Below are 20,245 nucleotides of genomic sequence, written 5' to 3'. Positions count from 1 at the left end.
TGATTCTTTTAGAGAGAAATTGAGTGTAAAGTGTAATTAATGACTACTTTTGGCAGCAGAACATGAGGGAAAGCACGCCTTTATGTCACAAGGCATTGCTTGGAACAGGAGAGCTGCTGTTTCTTGTAACTTAGTCTTAATGGCACCAGTATGAAATGCTAAAAGTTGCACATTGCATTCCGATAACAGCCACGATCTGCCAAAACCTGCCCTCGTCTCACCTTTTTGTTCACTCTTCCGAACAGGCCACAAACAAGCGCGGTAAAGAGATGTTCTACACTGCTGCTAAGTTTGTCCTGGCGACGGGAGAGAGGCCTCGTTATCTGGGCGTCCCTGGAGACAAAGAGTACTGCATCACCAGGTGAGATGAGACTCTGAGTTCAGTTCACCGCGGTAAACTCCCTCTGGAGAGCCGGATAAACACAGCTGGACCTCAGGGGGTCGTTACTGATTTATTTACAGGAAGCTTTATTTATTAAAGCTGATTCATTCTCGGTCACCAAGGGAAGGAAAGCTTTCACTGCATGACGTGTTGAATAAGAGGAGATTTCCTTCTGTAGCTCTGATATCAGGGTCCTTGAAATCCTTCAGTTTGTGAATCTGAAAAATTAACTTCAAGGCCCTGGAGAGTTTTTGAAAATAAACATACATTGATGCAGGTCTTGAAAGTGCTTGAATTTATTTTGTGAAAAGTTTTCTGGAAAAAATTCCATATTATTCTCTCTGGTCCGCTAATGTGTTATTTCGCCAACAATTCGTGGCCTATGCACACAAGCTTGCTTAATTTACATTATTTACGTGCATTCACACGTTACGGTAAGTGTTTCGCGCATGAGGTACTTTGTGTCGTACGTTGCCATGACGTTAGAGTGACCATATTTTCTCTCTTTCCCGGACATGTCCTGTTTTTGGACCTTAAAAAATGCATCTGGCTGGGATTTCTGAATCGCCCCCAAAATGTAGGGTATACAACTTTTGCTTTCTACACACACTGTGAACACACACCCGGAACCAGTGTGCCGCCGTTTGTGCCCCAGGGAGCAGTTGGGGGTTCGGTGCCTTGCTCAAGGGCCTCAGTCGTGGTATCGCTGGGCCAAGACTCGAACCCACAACCTCAGGGTTAGGAGTCAAACTCTCTGACCACCAGGCCACGACTTCCCCAAAACTGTGCTAGATCTTAAGTTTTGTGAAGGAGGGCCACTGGTAGGAAGCTTTTTAGCTGTGGTTATAAACAATATGCATAACAGTGACTGTAAAAATTTTTATTTTAGGTATGGAAATGACATATTTTCACACTACTTTAACCACCAACCACACCCCCGCCCCCCGCCCCACCCACAGTCCTCTTTTTGGAGAACTAAAATATGGTCACCCCTGCATGACGTTCACGTGAGCGCAAAACCTACTACTGTGAAATTAATGTTGAATTGCTTTGCTTGTTAAGATAATGTAAACCCATCTGGCAAGAAAAACTTAAAAAGCATATTCATATATCTTAAAACTTCTGTTTACATGAGCCTAAGCTCTTCACAATAAAATCCATGCAAAAGTTAACACATGAATATTCTTCAGTTTTATGCAAAACAGAAATACAACAAAAATAGAATATCAGATCTTTATCATATGGCCAAAAATAAATGCAAAAAAATAATGCATAGTTGTGTTTGAACGCATGGAAAACTGTAATAGTGTATCTTACAAGATAACACGATGTAACCCCGCTGTCACTTGAAATGTGTCCCCACATTAGATCCTTGAGTTGAGGGTATTGGAGCTGGAGAGTCCTTGAAAGCTCCTTGAGTTTGAAGTTAATCAAGGTGTGGGAACCCTGTGATATGAGCGGCATAAGTGTGGAAAATGGTCATGTGGCTACTTATTTGAAAATAATATATTTGCACATTTGCTCCTTTAGGCAGAGAATTTGTCTGAATGGAAACTAAATTAACTGTGCACACTGTATCACAACTGTTCAAAATCTGATTTGTGGTGTCATGTGTTGCACATTTGCTTATGATAAAAAAAAACAATAACCGCAATACAGTTTGCCAAAAATATGTAATGTCACAATATGTCATGTTGGAATATATTACTTCTTATGAGGAAGCGGCAGAAACGTAGGAAAGCTGGAATGCTGGTGTGTAGACCAGCAGTATATTGTCATTTTCCCCTCAACTCGTTCTTCGCAACAGCACAGCCTTGTTTCTGCAGAGACATTCAGGATGTTTTCTGAAAAAACAACATCTGACGTGTTTACGTGGTGTGAGACGGTGGCACAGGCAAAAAAAAAAAAAAAAGCTGTGCAAAATCCGATGTGAGAATTCCAGAAATGTGGTTTGAATAGGATTTCAAGGGCCTGTTTTACACTGGTCACTTAATGGCATTTTTAGTGGTCAGATATTGATCAGAGTCACTGTTCCGTTTATCAACCGTTTCCACACCGAGAGACTTAGAGTCTGAACAAGGACATAGTAATGTTCAGTTTCAAAAAGAGTTTGGCCCTTGATGCATCAAGCGTTTAAAGGTGCCATGTGTAAAAATTGAGGTAAAATATCCAAAAAATGACCTACACGCATCAAAAAGAATGAGAAGAAATAAGGGCGATGATGTCATTACAAAAATGTCAAGTTATAGTGCTGCAGAGATATCAACCTTAATTAGCATTAGCTTGGTACTAGCCACGGCCCGACAGGTGTTGTAATACCAGTTTCGGCCATGGGAGGCGATATGCGGGCAACATAACCACCAGCCAACCTGCAATACACGAATAACTCGCACGGACTTGTGGGCGTACTTGAAGCTGATGTCAAGCAACCGCGCTCGGAATCACAAATCAAATCCGATAAGAAAAGGAGCCGAAACAGAGTTAAACATCGGCACTGCTTTCCATCGCTGGAGACAACTGATGGGCTTGAAAGAAATGAGCTTCGACTCCGAACTTGCAACATTTCTTTTGGATTGGTAAGTCAGATGCTGTTAGTATTTCGCTAGAAGTTTGTTTTATATGTTTGCGTATTTTTTTTCGGGAAGTTATAACATAGAAATGTATCGAAGGCTGTTCGATAAACGTGCTAATGTTAGCGATGGCTAACCGTAGCTGCGTTTGATAGTAAGCTAGCTATAACTTACCCACAGATCCGATCTGGTTTTCACCTGTTATCTACCAAAGCCCGTCTCTACCAAGCTGATGCTAAAATGTAACATTACCTTAGAAGCTTGAAATGTCTTCGATGATAATGACCCGAGAGAGAGAGAGAGAGAGAGAGGGAGAGGGAGGGGGAGAGCGCCCCGGCGCGCAGCGCGCGCACTCACTCACTATATTCAGAGCGGTCAAGTTTTTTGAAAGCGTGTTAAAAAGAGTCAATTGCGTGTGTCTCACGATGAATGCTTGAGAGTTGGCAGCTCTGGTTACGTTGGTTGGTGCTAGCTTGGTCAACATCAGCTGTCTGATGTATGACCCAATGATGTTGACAGAATGCTGTCTGTCAAATTAATTTAATTCAAATAATGTGTATATACAATTCAAAATGTAATATGAACAAACGAATATGAACATATTCACTGGTAAAGGTGAAGGGGAGTAGCTTGAAGATGTCATGTTTCAAAATCACTTGACATCACCCAACGTTCCTCTAGAGGCAAAACGTCCTTTAGGCTTCTGCTATGGCTCTAGGGTTGTTGTGAAGGTAGGGGCGGAGCATAGAGACTATGCCGTTTCTCGTTTGTTACTCTAGAGTAGACCAATTCACTTTATTGAGGCATACTGCCCCTATCTGGTATGGAATGTGGAGTATGACTTGATTTTTTTGCCAGAACATTACCACAGGCTCCTTTAAACTGAATGCATGCGTGTTCTTTTATGACTCACGTCTGAGATTTCCGGATGGTTCCTTCATCTTTTATATGTAAGGAAGTGAGTGTCAGGTGTTTGGCGAGACTCAAAACCTCTGCGGTTTTCAGTATATTGTCTTTTCTCTTTGGCAGCGTGCATGAGGTTTAACTGTATGTGTCTGAACTTTGTCTACAGTTGAGGAACCGTGATCCGTCTGTGTTGTGTCCTCACGCGTGGTTGTTTGTTAATTCGCAGTGATGACCGTTCTCATTGCCCTACTGTCCCGGGAAGACTCTCGTCGTCGAGAGAGCGTCGTATGTGGCTCTGGATGCGGGGGGGTTTTCTGGCCGGTTTGTGGGCTGGGAGTGACAGTCATGGTTCGCTCCATTCTGCTGCGAGGATTTCGATCAGGACATGGCCAACCGTGCAGGAGATTACATGGAGACAGACGGGGTCAAATTCCTCAGGAAGTTTGTTCCTACCAAGGTTGGTGAATGTGCTGCTGTTAAAAACATTACTGTGACAGCTGAAATGAGTTATCTGTCGCAGCTGAGGTTATGAACTGCTCTTTAGGAGTATTATGATCATGGCCTCTTTACTACCCTTATGTAGTGATAAAAACGATTAGTCTTTTTTTCTACAGATTGAGCAGCTTGAAGCTGGAACTCCAGGGCGACTTCTTAAAGTGACGGCCAAATCAATCCGAGAGCGATGAAATCTTTGAAGGATGAAGACAATACTGTGAGTTATCACGGTCTGCGTGGCCAGAAGTGGAATTCCCTTTCTGCTATCCACTGAAGTGTACATCAGGTTTTATCTTGTCTGATATACTCTGGCCGTCCTGCTGTCAGTCCTTACCCCCGCATAGCATCATTGACCTGGAAACCTCATAACTTGACCTGATTTGGAGCGATCCAGATTGAAAACAGCTCTTTTACAAATATAGGTCTTCAAGGGTAACACAGAGCGACTAAAGACTCGTGAAAAATACACAGCATGCACAAATATGGTGGAAAAAATTAATGTATGCATACACACACAACCCCTGTTCAAAGTTTTGGGAGGGTAAGATATAATAGTGTTTTAGTTTTATTTTTTGATTCTGCTCACCAAGGTTGCATTTTTTTTATTTAAAACTGCAATAAAAATATCTGTTGATAGTTATTACAATTTTAATAACTATTTTCTATGCAAAATATATTGTAAAATGTAATTTATTCCTGTGAACAAAGCTGTATTTTCAGCATCATTCTATATATACTTATGTTTTTTTTTTTATAGTCATTTTTTTTTTTGCTCAAGCATTTGATCATCAATGTTGCAAACAGTAAAATGCTGCTTCAAAAAATCCTGACAAAAAAATGCATGTTTCCACAAAAAATATGATGAATAAAATTCAAAAGAACAGCATTTACTTGAAATAGAAATCCATTGTAACTTTGTTTTGACTGTCACTTTTGAACAATTTTACTATGTCCTTGATGAATAAATCATTGTTTCGAAGTCATGTTTAAATAAAGATTGGTCAAAGATTGCAGTTTACGGGCGGTTTAAAAGCAGAAATGTGGAGTGTTTTGTCAAAACACTTGCATCAGGTTTTTTTTTTTTTTTTTTATTATTATTATTTTATTTATTATAATTATTTTTTTATGGTTCTTTTATAACTGCGGGAGGAGTCTGGTGTTTCTGTGGGTTATCATCATACTCACATTCCTTTAATATTTTCTATTGCTATTTTCTATTCTGTGTCTCAGGTGTTGATCGCAGTGGGCCGTGTGAGCCTGTACAGGAAAGATCGGTCTGGACAAGGCTGGAGTTTAAAGTCAATGCCAAGTATGTCTCTTTCATTTGAATAGTTTATTTTGGTCGTCTGTCCTCACAGTCCCTCCCACATCCCATAACAAAGTGCTCGTTGTCATGGTAGCTCTTGAGAGGGCGGGGGGGGTCAGAGGCGGGTCACAATGAATCAGCAGTATTGACTGAGAAATGAGCAGCGTGTCCAGAGTCTGACTTTAGGGACACATGGACTGTGTTTATAGAGCACACTGGGTCAGGAATCATTCAGCCAAATATTTCCATTCAGTAGTGTGGGTTTATTCATTTTAATTCACACATACACTGAGGTGAGAAGTGTGTGTGTGTGTGAGAGTGTGAGAGACAGAGGTTTAGATCCGTCCCCAAGCAGAATCATGTGATTCCATATGACCCTCACGCGTATGAGAGTGATGCATGGCTCTTCTATGGTTCCTTTGATCGAGCGACTCGCTGAGCATTTACAGATTTATGACTCAGTTGCTCATTGTGTGCATTAATAAAACTGATGTGTCTGTACATTGATAAGTCATTGTGCAATCATTACAGTAAACAGTCTTCCAAGATTGCAGAAGTGAGCTGAAGTTGATGTAATGTGGTTTTTATGAGACAATGCATTTTTTGTGATTTTCTGCAGCAATCTCATGAGGTTATATTTGTGCTTTTAAACAAACTGTGTGGCTTGAAAGTGTCATGTGTGTTTAAAAATGTAGGTGATTTACTCAAGTATTCAAACTATTTAATAAATGTAAGTATTTATAGACCTGCTTTAAACTGTATAAACCATACATATACACATCACACATGGATGGATGATTGATAAAACAGATGGATAGAACGCACACGTTTGTTAGATGAAATCAGAGCTTTAAGGTTAAAAGTATTTTCAGAAGTTTTTTTTTTTTTTTTCATCGGCACGTTTAAGACCTTTTTAAGTGATTATTAAGATGTCTGTTAAATCATGTTTAAGACTCTTGATCTGAATTTTCATAAAACACATATTTGAGCTTACAAATGAAAATACTACTTACATTTTAGTTCATGCATATCTGTTTTAAGTCGCAAATGAGTGAAATGCTTGCAGCTGTAACAGATTTAGTCAGTTGCATGAATGCACAGATTTATTGAAACCTAAAAACTAAAAAAAAAAAAAATTTGGTAGATTATGATGCTGCCGTTCACAATATTTGACACAAATGTTTTGCAACCAAGTTATACAACGTTAAAGGATATTTGAGAAGGGAATGCAAGTAAACCGATTCAGATCGAGCCTCAGAAGCAAGTGTGAAATGGACTTTTAATGTGAGTCCTTTATATTTCACTGCTAACATTGAGTCCTTTTCTGATCCTCCGTCCAGGAACGGGAAGATCCCAGTGAACGATGAGGAGCAGACCAACGTTCCTCACATCTACGCCATTGGAGACATCCTGGAGGGGAAGTGGGAGCTGACTCCTGTGGCCATTCAGGCCGGGAAGCTTCTGGCTCGCCGACTGTACGCTGGAGCATCTCTGAAGGTCTGACACAGTCATAACTATTCCTTTGTAGATAGCAGTTGGTTTTCTGTGACCTCACCGGTTCCTGTTTCCCTCTCCGTGTGTGGTTTCAGTGCGATTATGTGAACGTTCCCACCACGGTCTTCACTCCGATGGAATACGGCAGCTGTGGTTACCCGGAGGAGAAGGCCGTCGAGATCTACGGACAGGAGAACCTCGAGGTGCGCGTTTGCAAACAGACGTCAGGCTGGAAATATTAATAACTGTGCTGATAACGAGTGTGGTTTTAATGATGTTGTGGTCTCTGCAGGTCTATCACAGTCTGTTCTGGCCTCTGGAGTTCACCGTTACCCGGGCCGGGACAACAACCGCTGCTACGCCAAGATCATCTGCAAATAACTTGACAACGTAAGACATGCATGACTGTCACCATCCTGTGTGAACGTTTCATTTAGTTTGTTAAAAAAAAAAAATTAAACCTGATTCTAAATCATGATTATAACCTAAACTGGATTTAAGTCACTTCACAATAAGGTTTAATTCATTAACATGAGATGAACTAACAGTAATCTGTGCTTCTTCCGGTGTTTAACTAAATCTAGTATTGTCTCAGGGATGAAAATGAAAAGATGACTGAAGAAATATTGTTAAGATGAAGTACTGAAATTACTTGAATTTAGAAAAGATAAATAGGAAAAATAATAATAATAAAAATGACAAACACAAGTTACTAGAACTTAAAATGAGGAAATAAAAGCTTAATGAGAATGTTACAATTATGAAAAATAACAGAAATGACACATGCTTATGTACCATTTGTCATTCTTAATTTCCAGTTTACTAATTCATTTTAAAATCAAAGTTGCATGTTAACACTAAACAGTGAACAACTGCATTTTTTATGACATGAACAGATTCATGCGTTCTGTAAAAACTGCATAAAATCTTAACAAATCTTGCAGTAGTGTTACTCTTATATTCAGTTTAATACATATATAAAAATTGTCGAAATAGATATTAATGTATCTGTGATGATTAATATCTATATTATATATATATATATATATATATATATATATATATATATATATATATCTCTTAAATTTTCTCAGATTTGTTTATTGCTTGTGAAGTGTTTTTTTTTTTTTTTTTTTTTTTTTTTTTAAATTTTTTTTTTTACAAACAATACATTTATTTTTACCCTGATTTCCTTTAAGAATTGTTGTGTGAATGTTTGCATTTGCTTCCGTGCTATCATTACTGTGAGACACACTTCAGGAGTATTAACTCTGTGTGTGTGTGTGTGTGTGTGTGTGTGTGTGCAGGATCGTGTGATCGGCTTCCACTATCTGGGTCCTAACGCCGGAGAGGTCACTCAGGGCTTCGGAGCCGCCATGAAATGTGGGAAATTACCAAAGACCAGCTGGACAACACCATCGGGATTCACCCGACGTGTGCCGAGGTGCGTTCCTGTGACCCTGCTGCTTCATGATACATCACTGCTGTGTCACGTTCTTAGTCTTTTGAGTATAACATGTTCTTCCCGTCACTCTTTTCCAGATCTTCACCACCATGGAGGTCACCAAGAGCTCGGGCGGAGACATCACTCAGTCCGGCTGCTGAGGTTAAACCCTGCTGGTTTAACAGGCTGTCAGGACTAGTTTAAACTGGTTTATTCTAGTGATTCATCCCTCTTCTCTTGGCCTAAACACACTCGAGTCTCTTGAATTAATCTCAGGTCATCAGAACTGTCACTAACATCGTGATGCGCCCTGCTCTTAAAGGCTGTTGTGTCTCGCTGTTGTTCTCCGTGTGCATGGTGGGCGGAGTCTGGGACACAGAGGCGGGGCTTCTCTTGCCTAGAGACCAGTGATTGGAGGAGGAGATGATGATTGACAGCCTGTTAGACGGCGGGGTTACTCTGCTTTAACTGATTGTCCGGGTCAGAAATGCACCAGAGGCGTCTGTGCTTTACTTTTTTCTTTCTTACACCTTATAAACTCATGTTCCCGCATTCGCCTTCGGTGCTCCGTGACGTTTTAACCCTTACCCCACGCTCAGAGGCGGGTTACGACTGAAGTTTTCTGCACTTGGACTTTAAATAGATAAACTCATGTTAACGTGGCCTTCAGACTCGTGAGGGCCGCATACTGTCATCTCTTTTAGTTGTAGGAGTCTATTTTTCTATATTTAATAGCGGTTGGTCATCAGTTCCTCGGCAGAGCGTCATCATTCCACGTCAGGATCGTAGTAAGACTGATGTCACTTCCTGCTCTCATGATTTCTGATTAATCTGTCGAGTAGCTGAGACGTGATCAAATGCAGCATGTAGATGCTTCCTCAAAGTATTTAAACTAATGAGATCACTGAGATCCATGTGACCGCAGGCTCCTCTGTGGTTTGTGATGCCTGTCACAGCACTTAGAATATCAATGAAGTGTGTATGTTCATATTTTTATAAAGATCACTGGATTCCCGGAGTCTATCTTTCTGTACGGAGGTTTCATTCGAGTGTAAATGTGCATTCGTCTGTTTGACGTTTGCTTCCGTCTCATCATTCACTCCCTTTGCTTTCTAAAGATTGTGTTTAAGGATCAGAGTTCACAGTGCATGTACAATATTTCCATAGCATCTCTGTTCAAATTCTATTTGTGAACTTTAATAAAACTATGTACACAACTCGAGCTTGTCGCAGGTTTATCTGCAGTATATTATCTCAAACGTGTGTTAATCAGTGATCTGTACGCCGGGAAACTTTAATGAACATCATAAATTCTGCATTTTTTTTTTTTTCTTCAGTGTTTATACTGTGATTTATCACGGTTTAATGTTCAGTCAATATTAATTAGAAGTTCATAACGTTAATATTTTCTGCCGCTTGGTTGGGAAAGCAATGCAATTATACCTTTAGGCAGGTGAGGGGGAAAGAAAAAATTAATGTTATTTAAAAGGAGCAGGATACATATTTATGGTCAACTTTTTGCGTGTTATTACATTAAACTGTTGTTTCGAGGGTTATCATTTATCAGTGACATTCAGAAGCAGTTTGAAGAAATTTCACTGAAATTAAATTAAACAGAAGTGTTTACCTAATACTTTTTAAGTTGATCCATGCAAGTCAGCACAAAAAAATAGCTCTAATTTAATTAAAAAAAGTCAGTTTTCTTGTCTTTCGTCAGAGCCTCAGATTCCGGTTTCCTTCTCTGTAGATTACACTCCGCAGCTTTTGAGATGTATTTAGATGATCGGATTATGAAGGAGATAAACTAGTTCAGAAACACTGACAGTAATGCGTCGGGATAGAGTGGCAGCGGCTGATTGGCTGGAAACTCTGTAAACAGGAAATGTCTAAAGCTTCCTTTCCTGTAACAGGAATCTGCTGTAACACAGAGCAGGGTTAGAGCGCTACAAGTGAAGGATGGGCAGCTCCTGCAGTGCTCGTGGTTCAGAGCACATATCAGTTCAGGCTCCGAGTCCGTTTGATGATTCTGCATGAATATTCACAAACACGCAGTGGTTTCTAAAACCCTCGATTCCTGGACAGCACACCTGTTTCTGTGAAGCGCAGCGCATTCATCACAGAGACAAAGAGCGCCTGAGACCTGAGAAAATGAGGATAAAGTGTCTCATTTTCATGCATTTCATTTAGAGAGAGAGAATAATCACAGGCCGATGGATCAAACACCCCTGAGCAGACGTGTGTGTGTGTGTCTGATGGACAGAGTTACAGGTGTCTCATTCAGTTTGATTTGATATAATACTGCTCTGCTTAATTAAATCCAGTCAGCTGTGGACTCTTTTAACGGTGTTCTTTAAAAATACCGGATATGATTTATTTTAATCAAAACTATGATTGGGGAGAAATGCAAAGGATATGATTTATTTTAATCAAAACTATGATTATTTCTATACAATTACTTTAACCCTTTAACTTTCACCCCCCATTTTTTTAAAATAGTCATAAAAGTGCACTATCCAAACTTAAATTGTTATAATTTATGAACACTAAGGTTGGTCTTTTTAAAGAAGAAAATTGGCAGAGTTTGGCAAAAGTGGAATCTTTTAAAAAAATTAAAGTATCAAAAAGTTATAGAAGTTTAAATTTACTGTAAATAAAATGTGCTATATTTTATTTTATTTTATTTCTTATAAATATTTTACATAACAGGTTTTACTCTAAAATTGGTTTAAAATTAAAGCCTTGTGTCTAAATAAGTTATGTTCCAAATTTGAAGTTGATATGAAAAAAATTGAGATTCCTGTGAGATTTTATTTAGGGTGTCATACCACAAACAGCCACCGGGAGCCATCAAAACTACTTTGAATTTTGTTTAATGAATTTTTCCCTAGTTTCTCTGTCAATTTTACTTCAATACTCAAAATATGGAATCCTGAGACTCAGACCTTTCCAATGATATGTTTGTTGCCAAGATTATAAAAAGTTTTGATTCTAAAAGACCGTAATGCATTTTGTAATATGACACTTGACTCCGCCCACTAAGGGGGAGGAGACCGCCATAAGATTTTAAAGTACCATTTCCATGTTAACGCAATGTCCAAAATGGTTTTCACAGGATGAATCTTGGGCTTCTACGCTTTCAAATGATATATAATTTATGATGATTACTAAAAGATTTTATACAGAGGAAAAAAGGACAACAACAACAAAATAGAGCGCCAAGCGTCCCACAGGTGGGACGGTGACAGTTAAAGGGTTCAAATGTATTGTTTTTTTCTATACTGTATTTCTAAAAGCATCCATGCTTGACTCATTTGTCTTGAAGAACCATCCTCCAACAAGAAATAAACATCTAATTTTAAGCTTTTCAGTATGAGAACAAATTGACTTAGTCGTGGGACAAAATTAGAAAGTGGTGAATCTATTAAAAAACACACACACACACACACACACACATTTTGTCTGTCATCCTGATTCTTTGTACAGATGGTCAGATTTTCTGTTTGTGAATAAAACATGAATCAGCAAATTAAAACTGCAGAACAGAAGCTTCTAGATCAGTGGTGCCAGACTTTTATACGCTGCTGTAAACACTGTAGTTGTGAAATGAAGGTGATTAATCACTGAGCAATTTCCCTGACTTTATGATCCATTGTTTCTGAGAAACCTCATGAACCGAGTGATCAATACACACATGATCACAGTGACTCTGCACTTCAGTTCATTTCATTTAAACCGCACTATTAACATTTGACATGCTGGTTAAATACTGGACTGGGAAAAGAAAAAAAGACAAGCTTAAAATAAACTTAAAATATAGGATACATTAGGATTAGGAAAATAGACTTTTAGTAAACTATAATAGTGATTTAAAGATGAACCATTTCACACATTTATCTATGTATTAACTATGCATTTAAATTGTAATCTTTAAGATTAAATTCCTAAGGTTATTTTATTTAGTAATATTTTTTTATTCTGTGAAATTCTTATTTAAATATTAAGGACATTGTTCATTGTGTTCGCTCCAGGATATGGATTACACATTAACTCATCTGAACATTTCTTAAATATTTCTCAAGCACCAGGAAAGAAAAGAAGCTCTTCTTCATCAAAAGCAAACACAGACTGCGTCAGTAAATCCTGATGACGCACAGCGCCTCCTGCTGCTCAACCGCGCTATTACACCCGCTGAGGAACAGCGCTTTATTATTATTATTTTAATTATTATATTTCATTGTTTATTTATTTTAATGTGTTCATTTATTATATTTACATAATATAATTTATATAATATAATTATTCTAAATGTATATGTATATATATAGTAACGTTAATTATTAAAAGTCTTCTTTGATCTATTATACATTTAGTTCTGCAGTACATATAAAAAGTGTTTATTTACTGTCCAGAAACACTGTCTAAATACCAAAACTATTTACACATATTCAGTATATATGAAAAAGTGCTCCAGAATCCACTGTTTTATTAAATTTTTCATATTACGGCAAGCTAGATAACATTGCCTTTAGCGGAGCGCCCCCTGCCGGTTTATATGCGCCACGTGCACCCATTGAAAATGCATCGGCCCTTCCTCTCGATTTCTTTCTGATGTTAAACTGACTTCCGGTTTATGTCCGTTCTAGCGAATCATTTCTACCGTTCAGAGTCACGTGAGCTGTGACGTGCACGCCAGGCGGAAGAGAACGCGGCGGTGTGATGAGGAGAGTCACACATGACAGAGTTATTATTATTATTATTAATGACCAGAGTTTTAATGAGCGGATCAGATGATCAGATTTAATCTCTGCCAGGATGCCGCTGTTGACGCAGAGTAAGCGAACCGAGCGCGTGAACTCCACCGCGGAGCTCTTCAGCAAATACCCGCATCTGAAGGTAAACGATAACACACGAAAATATTAATAATACCAGAGCCTCTTTAATATCACACTGCGGCATGTGTTCACAGACTGGGATGAGTATATCCCTCTGTCTCTTTACAATGCAAACACTTGTGCTGTAGAAGATAAACAACACGATCTTTGGAAATCCATTCACTTTATTAATATTTTATAAGTGTTGTAATAACACGGAAGTATGCATGCACAGTCTGTAATATATGTAGATCTTAGTCTTTCTGTTTAAATACAAGATATAAGCCGTTTTTATTTATTTATTTAAATAATTTCTCATATTTATGCTTGCATTTTTACATGCTCATATTTATTAGATCACATACAGACTACAAGTACTCGTTATAAATATATATAAAATATAAAAATATATTAAAAAGCACTTTAATTCCTATGGTATAAATAGTTCTTGATTTTTTTTTTTTTTTTTTTTTTTTTTTTAGCATCAGTTTCTGTGTTATTTGCCAGTTATGCACATATAGTGAGCAGTGCATAGATTAACCCTCTGGCCCTCTTCGGTCATTTTTTAACCGAAACATTTAATATTTTGGCATTAAAAAAAAATCGTCGCTTCATCGGAATGAGATTACACTTGGTGACTTTTGTCACATTAGCAATATGAACACACAAAAAAAAAATCATGGACATGATTTGGATATGTTAAAGAGTCCAAAAAAAAAAAAATAATAGTCACACTTACCTTCTTCGCTGTCAAAAATGACCGACATAGAAAATGAATGGGAAATATGAAAAAATGTGAAAACTCAGTGAATCTTTTGGTGGTACAAACTACAAATCAGCCACTTGTCAGGAAAAAAGTGTGCAGCAATCAAGGGGTGACTCTCCAGAATATCAGGAGTGCAAAATAGCTGTTTAAATTATTGACATCTACTGTTTGATACTGATTGTTTTTGCTGTTGTTAGTAGTCATGTTTCATCATAATTGCTGTTCCCTTCTGAAGAAGAACATTTATTAAAGTACATTGAATAAAATATTAATTAATTACAAAATGTTTGTATAGTGTTTTGAATGATCACTTTTCATTCCTTATTTTGTTAGATTTTTTAATTATCAAACACTGAGTAAAAAAAATTCCTTTCTAACAAGATTTTAATGTTTGACTGCAATCATAATGTAAAACCTGATACTTATCTAACCAACAATATCTAAACCTTGCCAAAAAGTAATCTTTTAGAATGCCTAGATATAGATTTTAATGCAAAACCTAAAAAAAAAATGAAGAGATGAGGTCTGAAAAACTATGGGAATCCAAAAGCCTCTTTATATATCTATAGGGTGCTAATACAAGAGCTTACGCAACATTACACAAGTATTTATTTTTTTAATGCCTCCAGACTGCCCAATTCTCACATCAAAAAATGGATTTTAAATGCTTTCACTCTATTTTAATGTGAAATATTGCATTTATTAAAAAATAGTAAATACATAAAGAGATACAAAAAATATATATATTAATTCTAATGCAGAAAATAGCTAATTAAAATTGTATAAATATTGCACAGTATCATAAAATTCCCTAAAAATCATAAATAATAATAAAAAAATATTATTGAACAAAAATATATTACATTGAAAATGTTTCAAGGCTTCGGTCACTTAAGGTAAGTGTGACTCCTAAATGAAGAGGGCCAGAGGGTCAATCAGAGGAGATGATCTGTTGATGTGTGTCTCGTAGGAAAGTGCGAAGCAGTTCGTGTCCAGAAGTCCTGAGGCTGTGGACACTAAACAGCTCCTGTACGTCCAGCAGCGGGAGTTTGCGGCGACCACACCAGCGGACAGTGAGTGTTCGCTCTCGGTCTGGTGACCGGTGATGTGTTACACACACTCTAACGTTTCTCTTTCCTCAGATTCGGTGTCTGTGCTGGGATCCGATGACGCTACAACATGCCACTTAGTGGTGCTCCGACACACAGGTAACGTGAGCCCTCGCGGAGGCCGTGTCTGTGTGGGTTTACTGTGTCTGTGTCTCTTCTGCAGGCAGCGGAGCGACGTGTCTGGCTCACTGCGACGGCTCCAGCACCTGCACCGAAGTCCCTCTGATAGTCAGTGCTGTCACTTCTAGAAGCGCTCCAGCAAAAGAGGGCAGGTGCTGTAGACTCAACACACATCACTGAACAGGAGCCTGAAATAGAAAGGATCTGTGTGTGGTTTATGGCTGTGTTTGTGTCTTCAGGCTGGAGCTGCATCTGGTCGGTGGCTTTGATGACGACCGGAGGACCTCGCACTCACTCAGCCTTAGCATTCTGGGTAGGTTGAGTACAAATGCATGACGGAGACGAAACATTCGCCGCGCGATCGGAAATCAGAAGCGTGTCTAAATCTTTTGCATCACAGCTGCCTTTCAGAAGCAGACGGAGGAGATTCACCTGGAGACGTGCTGCATCACAGGTCAGTCGTGCTCTCGCTGTCATCGTGACGAGGGACATTCTTTCATCTCTGTTAGTTTATTCTGTTTATTTCTCTCTTTAGACATGAATGACGTCATCAAAGACGGGATTCATCGGCCCGTGGTGTATGGGATAGGTGCTGTACAACATCTCCATCTTTTCTTAATATCACCTTCTCAGTGTGATGGACACTGCAGCACAAATGTGATGTGTTTGTTATCCGAGTTATGAATTTTCAGAATTAATTTAATACATTGATAAAAAAAAAAAAAAATTGCTAAAAAAAAAAAATTGCTAAAAAAAAAAACCCAGAGTGCTGCACAACTCTAAATGTAAAAAAAAGGACACTTTTTGATATCTTCACCAGGTTCACACACAGCATCAAAAATACAGCATGACTTGTTTATTTATTTATTTATTAATTAATTTATTTATTTTTAGATAAAAATTGCAATTTCTTCAGGTTTGCTGTGCTTTTTTTTTTTTTATTTGTAGGGCTGCACAATGTGTGATTACACATCAATATGACTAATAAATTAAAACAATTAAGAAATCAATAATAATAATAATAATAATAAAATAATGTAAACCGAAATAGTACTATTTTAATATTTCACTGTAAAATAAGAACAACAGCAACAAAAATAATGTTTTTTTTTTTTTTTTTTTTACAGTCCTGTAAAATTATAATACTAATATTTATAGCTGTCTTAATTTCTTCAGTTTCAAATATTAAACCTTTAAAGCCTTGATTTGTAAACACTTCCTGTTGCAAGTTTGTGAAGATGTTTGGCATGCATTTCATTCCCAAATGCACATAATAAGCGACTCCAGAACAGATGCAGAGATGGATTTCTGTCTTTCTTTCTTTCTTTAAAACTGAAAACACTGGATCACAAGCTGCTCAGGTTTAAGTGAATACAGTGCCGCGCTTTACTCTGAAACACACACAGCTTATTTAACTAAACTGCAGCCTTTGTGATTTCGTAATCACGTGAAGCTCTTTGACAGCTTCAGTTTGATGTGGATTCATCACGATACGCTGACAGAGTGTTTCTGTCTGAGTTCAGGTGTGAATGTTAAGACAGGTCACGTGTTTCCAGCCTCGTTCACACATCGAGGACCAGCGGAGGAGCTCCGATCCGCTCGCTCCTTCTCTGGTGGACAGGTAACACAAGCTATATGTAGCACTCGTTAAAAATACCTGACTGCAGAATGCTGCAACTGACCAATCAGAACGGGCGGACTGAACTAACTGCTGTAGAATCTGAAATATCGGTGTGTTATATTCACAGATGGTTGAAGTGTATGACTCCAGCAGAGAGCTCGTGAAAATCGAGCCGTGCAGATGGACACCAAACAATGACATGGCCTTCTGGCTGTCCCAAGATGATGAAACCATCCTGCAGGTCTGAAATCCCCTCACTGCTAGTTATTTGAACCTTTAGACCAAATATTTAAAAAAAAAGTTTGCATGTGTGTTTTTCGTTTTTATCCATCATATGGCTCATATAGTCTGATATAGAGAGAATATACAAGAAAAAACAACCCAGAAATTTACAATTTGGTGCAGATGCTGAAGTTTATGACCAGAAAGATACAATTCTGATGCTTGTAAATTAATGAGATGATTCTAACAGTATGACAGATGCTTGCATACAGTGATAGAAATATCAGTCGTCACTATGCATCGCCAATAATGTCTTAAGATTTAAATGATATATGATAATGACATATAATGCAATGCAATCCGATGCTGATTGAGAGATGAAGAAAGAAACGCTCCTCCAAAGCCTGATGAAGGTGGATGTTCGTACAAATAAAAGGCCTTTTCATTGCTAAAAAAAAAAAAAAAAATGCATGAACTATCAATCAGATGGCATGGAGTAGATGCTAACTGAAGCCTGTCAGATATGATACAGTTAGGTGTGTATTTCATCATTAAGTCAGATCTGCAGGATTAATTTTCTCATTGATTTCTCGTCTGGTTTGTCCGTCAGTATTTGTCCACGTCTCCACACGCAGAGCCTCCTCACTTCGTGCATCACATCAAATCCACCATCCAGTTTCTTCTGGATCATCCGAGCGCAGATGGGTGTTTCCGGGCAGTCAGCCGCAGCTGTACCGCCGCGCTGAGGACGGCCGCTGGAAGAGAGCCTAACCGCTGACCTCTGACCCCCACTGTAACCCAACGAAAGGCCTTTGACATCTGCTGTTTAAAGTAGAAGCTCCTTTACACTGATCTGAACTGAAGCACTGGTTGAAGCTCAGATCGAGTGTTTAAAGAGTGAAATCTCTCTTGACTGCACCTTCCAGCCCTTACATAAAAACAACAGTCTGTGAACCATTTCATTTTTATTTCATGTTTGTTCTGTATGTCAATGCAAATGTGTTCTTTATTTTACGCTAACAGGATATGTGTTTTTCCTAACATCTAGCTGCATCTCATTTGCTCACTGAACATTAATTTTGGAAACCGTAAATAAAGTTGTGATCCTTTGATGAGGAATAAGAGAATTAAAATTCTGTTGCCAGTGGAAACATGCGGTGTTTCGTTTATTCAAACCTTTATGTGATTATAACAATGCATGGAAACTTTAAATATATTCCTCTTTAGACGGTGTTATCTTAACGAGGATCTGCTGTTTACTGACCAATTTTAGAATTTTAGTTTGTGCAATATGACAAGTACAGCATATCTGTATTTGAAATGTGTAATTAAAAACATTGAAAATATGAAAAATAAAAAATCTATTGTTTTGCTGAAACGGTAACTGTAAAAATGTATTCTAAGATGCTGAATATAAATAAAAAGTTTATTGGGCCTATTAAAAGCATACAGATTGAAAATGCAAAATTGCAATGGTTTGAAAACACATATAGGCGATATCTCATTAGCTGTTTACATTAAATATATTGGGAGAAAGAGCTGCAGTTCAACAGGTGAGTCCCACGCACGATGTTATGTTTATGACTTTAAGACATGATAGGAGGCTATCATTACATTTCAGTGTCTTGATTTTAATTAAATTCATATTTTGTAGTTCGAATGTATTATAATAATTAACCAAAACATGCTTGTTACTTGTTACTTAAAATTTTTATTTTTTTCCCATTTATTATTCTGTTTTTACAGTCAAATAAGCTTACAATGAGCTTACTGAAGACCTTGTCTGTGCACAAATAAAATAAAGAAAATGAGAATTAAAGAATGATTTTAATTCCATCTTAATGAATATTGCAGCTGTCCTGTGGACTGATGTAACCATCCCCTGTTGTGGGGTCAGTTGCAACATCTGACATTCTCTATTCAAGTATAAATTGTACATATATCGTTATATGTACATGTTACAGCACTGTGGGTGAGTAGCTGACAGATGTGGCTTTATTGTAATAATATTTTAGCTTTCCGAAACAAAAAGTCTCTGAGAAAATGCAAAAATGTTGCAAGCGTCCCAATTCTCTCGTTTTCTGCCAGTGACAGATGAAACATGGCAAACAAAGATGCATAATGTTACCTCACAGTCTCACACTTACTGTACATACTTATACAAGATGTTGTTTATCTGAATAAGAAGAGTATTTATCCTAATTTATAATGATATTGCATGAAGGGAAAGGGATGTACTGCGGTGAAAACAGTAAACCTCAACACCTCCTGCAGTGAGTTTTGGAGAAGCTCTTATATGCTGATCAGAGAACTTGTGCTGTTTGTTAAATATGAGATTAAAGCTCAGAAAGCCATATATCTGTTCAAAAGAACAACTTCAGTAGCTTGAACATACTCCTCGTTTGTCTGATTGCTGATGTGGTTATAGATATTTATACATACAGATACTGTGAAGTTTTGAGGTTTACTTTTCAAATGATGAGACATCCCTGTAGTTTATTCAGTACAGCTGTCAATTGTATGGATGTAAACGTAAAATAATGTTACAGCTGTAACTGATGCATAACATGTCTGTGGATGTTAGCAAAGTGTATATTTTTGGTGATTTAATTTCGATCACATTTTTGCCTTCACCAGTTCATTGTTAATAGTTTTGAGAAGGATATGTCTGAAGGATAAGTATTTCATGTCAAGTAACCGACACACAAAGAAATTCTTATCTTTATGTATTACATTTTTTTCAGTCGGAATGTATTTGTAATTGTATAGCTAGATTTATATTTGGGTAAAGTATTTTGTCCCCACTAATGGCAATGTTTGCAGACAGTAAACACTTCTGACAGTGCACACACCTCCTGCAAGATCACACCACCGTCTTATGACCTGATAAACAAGTTCAGCAACACCATACATGAAAGTATACTTTTTGGACTACAAAT

At 37.8% G+C, this 20,245-nt stretch overlaps 2 protein-coding genes and 1 pseudogene across 5 annotated transcripts in view; 2 read left to right on the top strand and 1 right to left on the bottom strand.

Annotated features, from left to right (window-relative positions):
* Positions 1 to 9,819, top strand: part of LOC122137620 — a 15,530-nt pseudogene extending 5,711 nt beyond the window's left edge.
* Positions 1 to 20,245, bottom strand: part of LOC109056731 (E3 ubiquitin-protein ligase TRIM39-like) — an 820,810-nt gene that overhangs the window by 718,604 nt on the left and 81,961 nt on the right. The window lies entirely within an intron of this gene.
* On the top strand, positions 13,255 to 18,457 carry ntan1 (N-terminal asparagine amidase). Its single transcript, XM_019064598.2, is given in 11 exon segments — positions 13,255 to 13,490; positions 15,205 to 15,307; positions 15,377 to 15,442; positions 15,507 to 15,615; positions 15,703 to 15,776; positions 15,864 to 15,917; positions 15,999 to 16,052; positions 16,987 to 17,084; positions 17,212 to 17,325; positions 17,917 to 18,007; positions 18,010 to 18,457. Coding segments are annotated over 11 exon segments (912 nt in total). The 5' UTR covers positions 13,255 to 13,409; the 3' UTR covers positions 18,078 to 18,457.

The sequence above is a fragment of the Cyprinus carpio genome, chromosome B6 (genome assembly GCF_018340385.1).
Source record: "Cyprinus carpio isolate SPL01 chromosome B6, ASM1834038v1, whole genome shotgun sequence".
NCBI lineage: Eukaryota > Metazoa > Chordata > Actinopteri > Cypriniformes > Cyprinidae > Cyprinus > Cyprinus carpio.
Note: the sequence above shows the minus strand (reverse complement) of the source record. Positions and strands in the feature narration are given on the sequence as shown.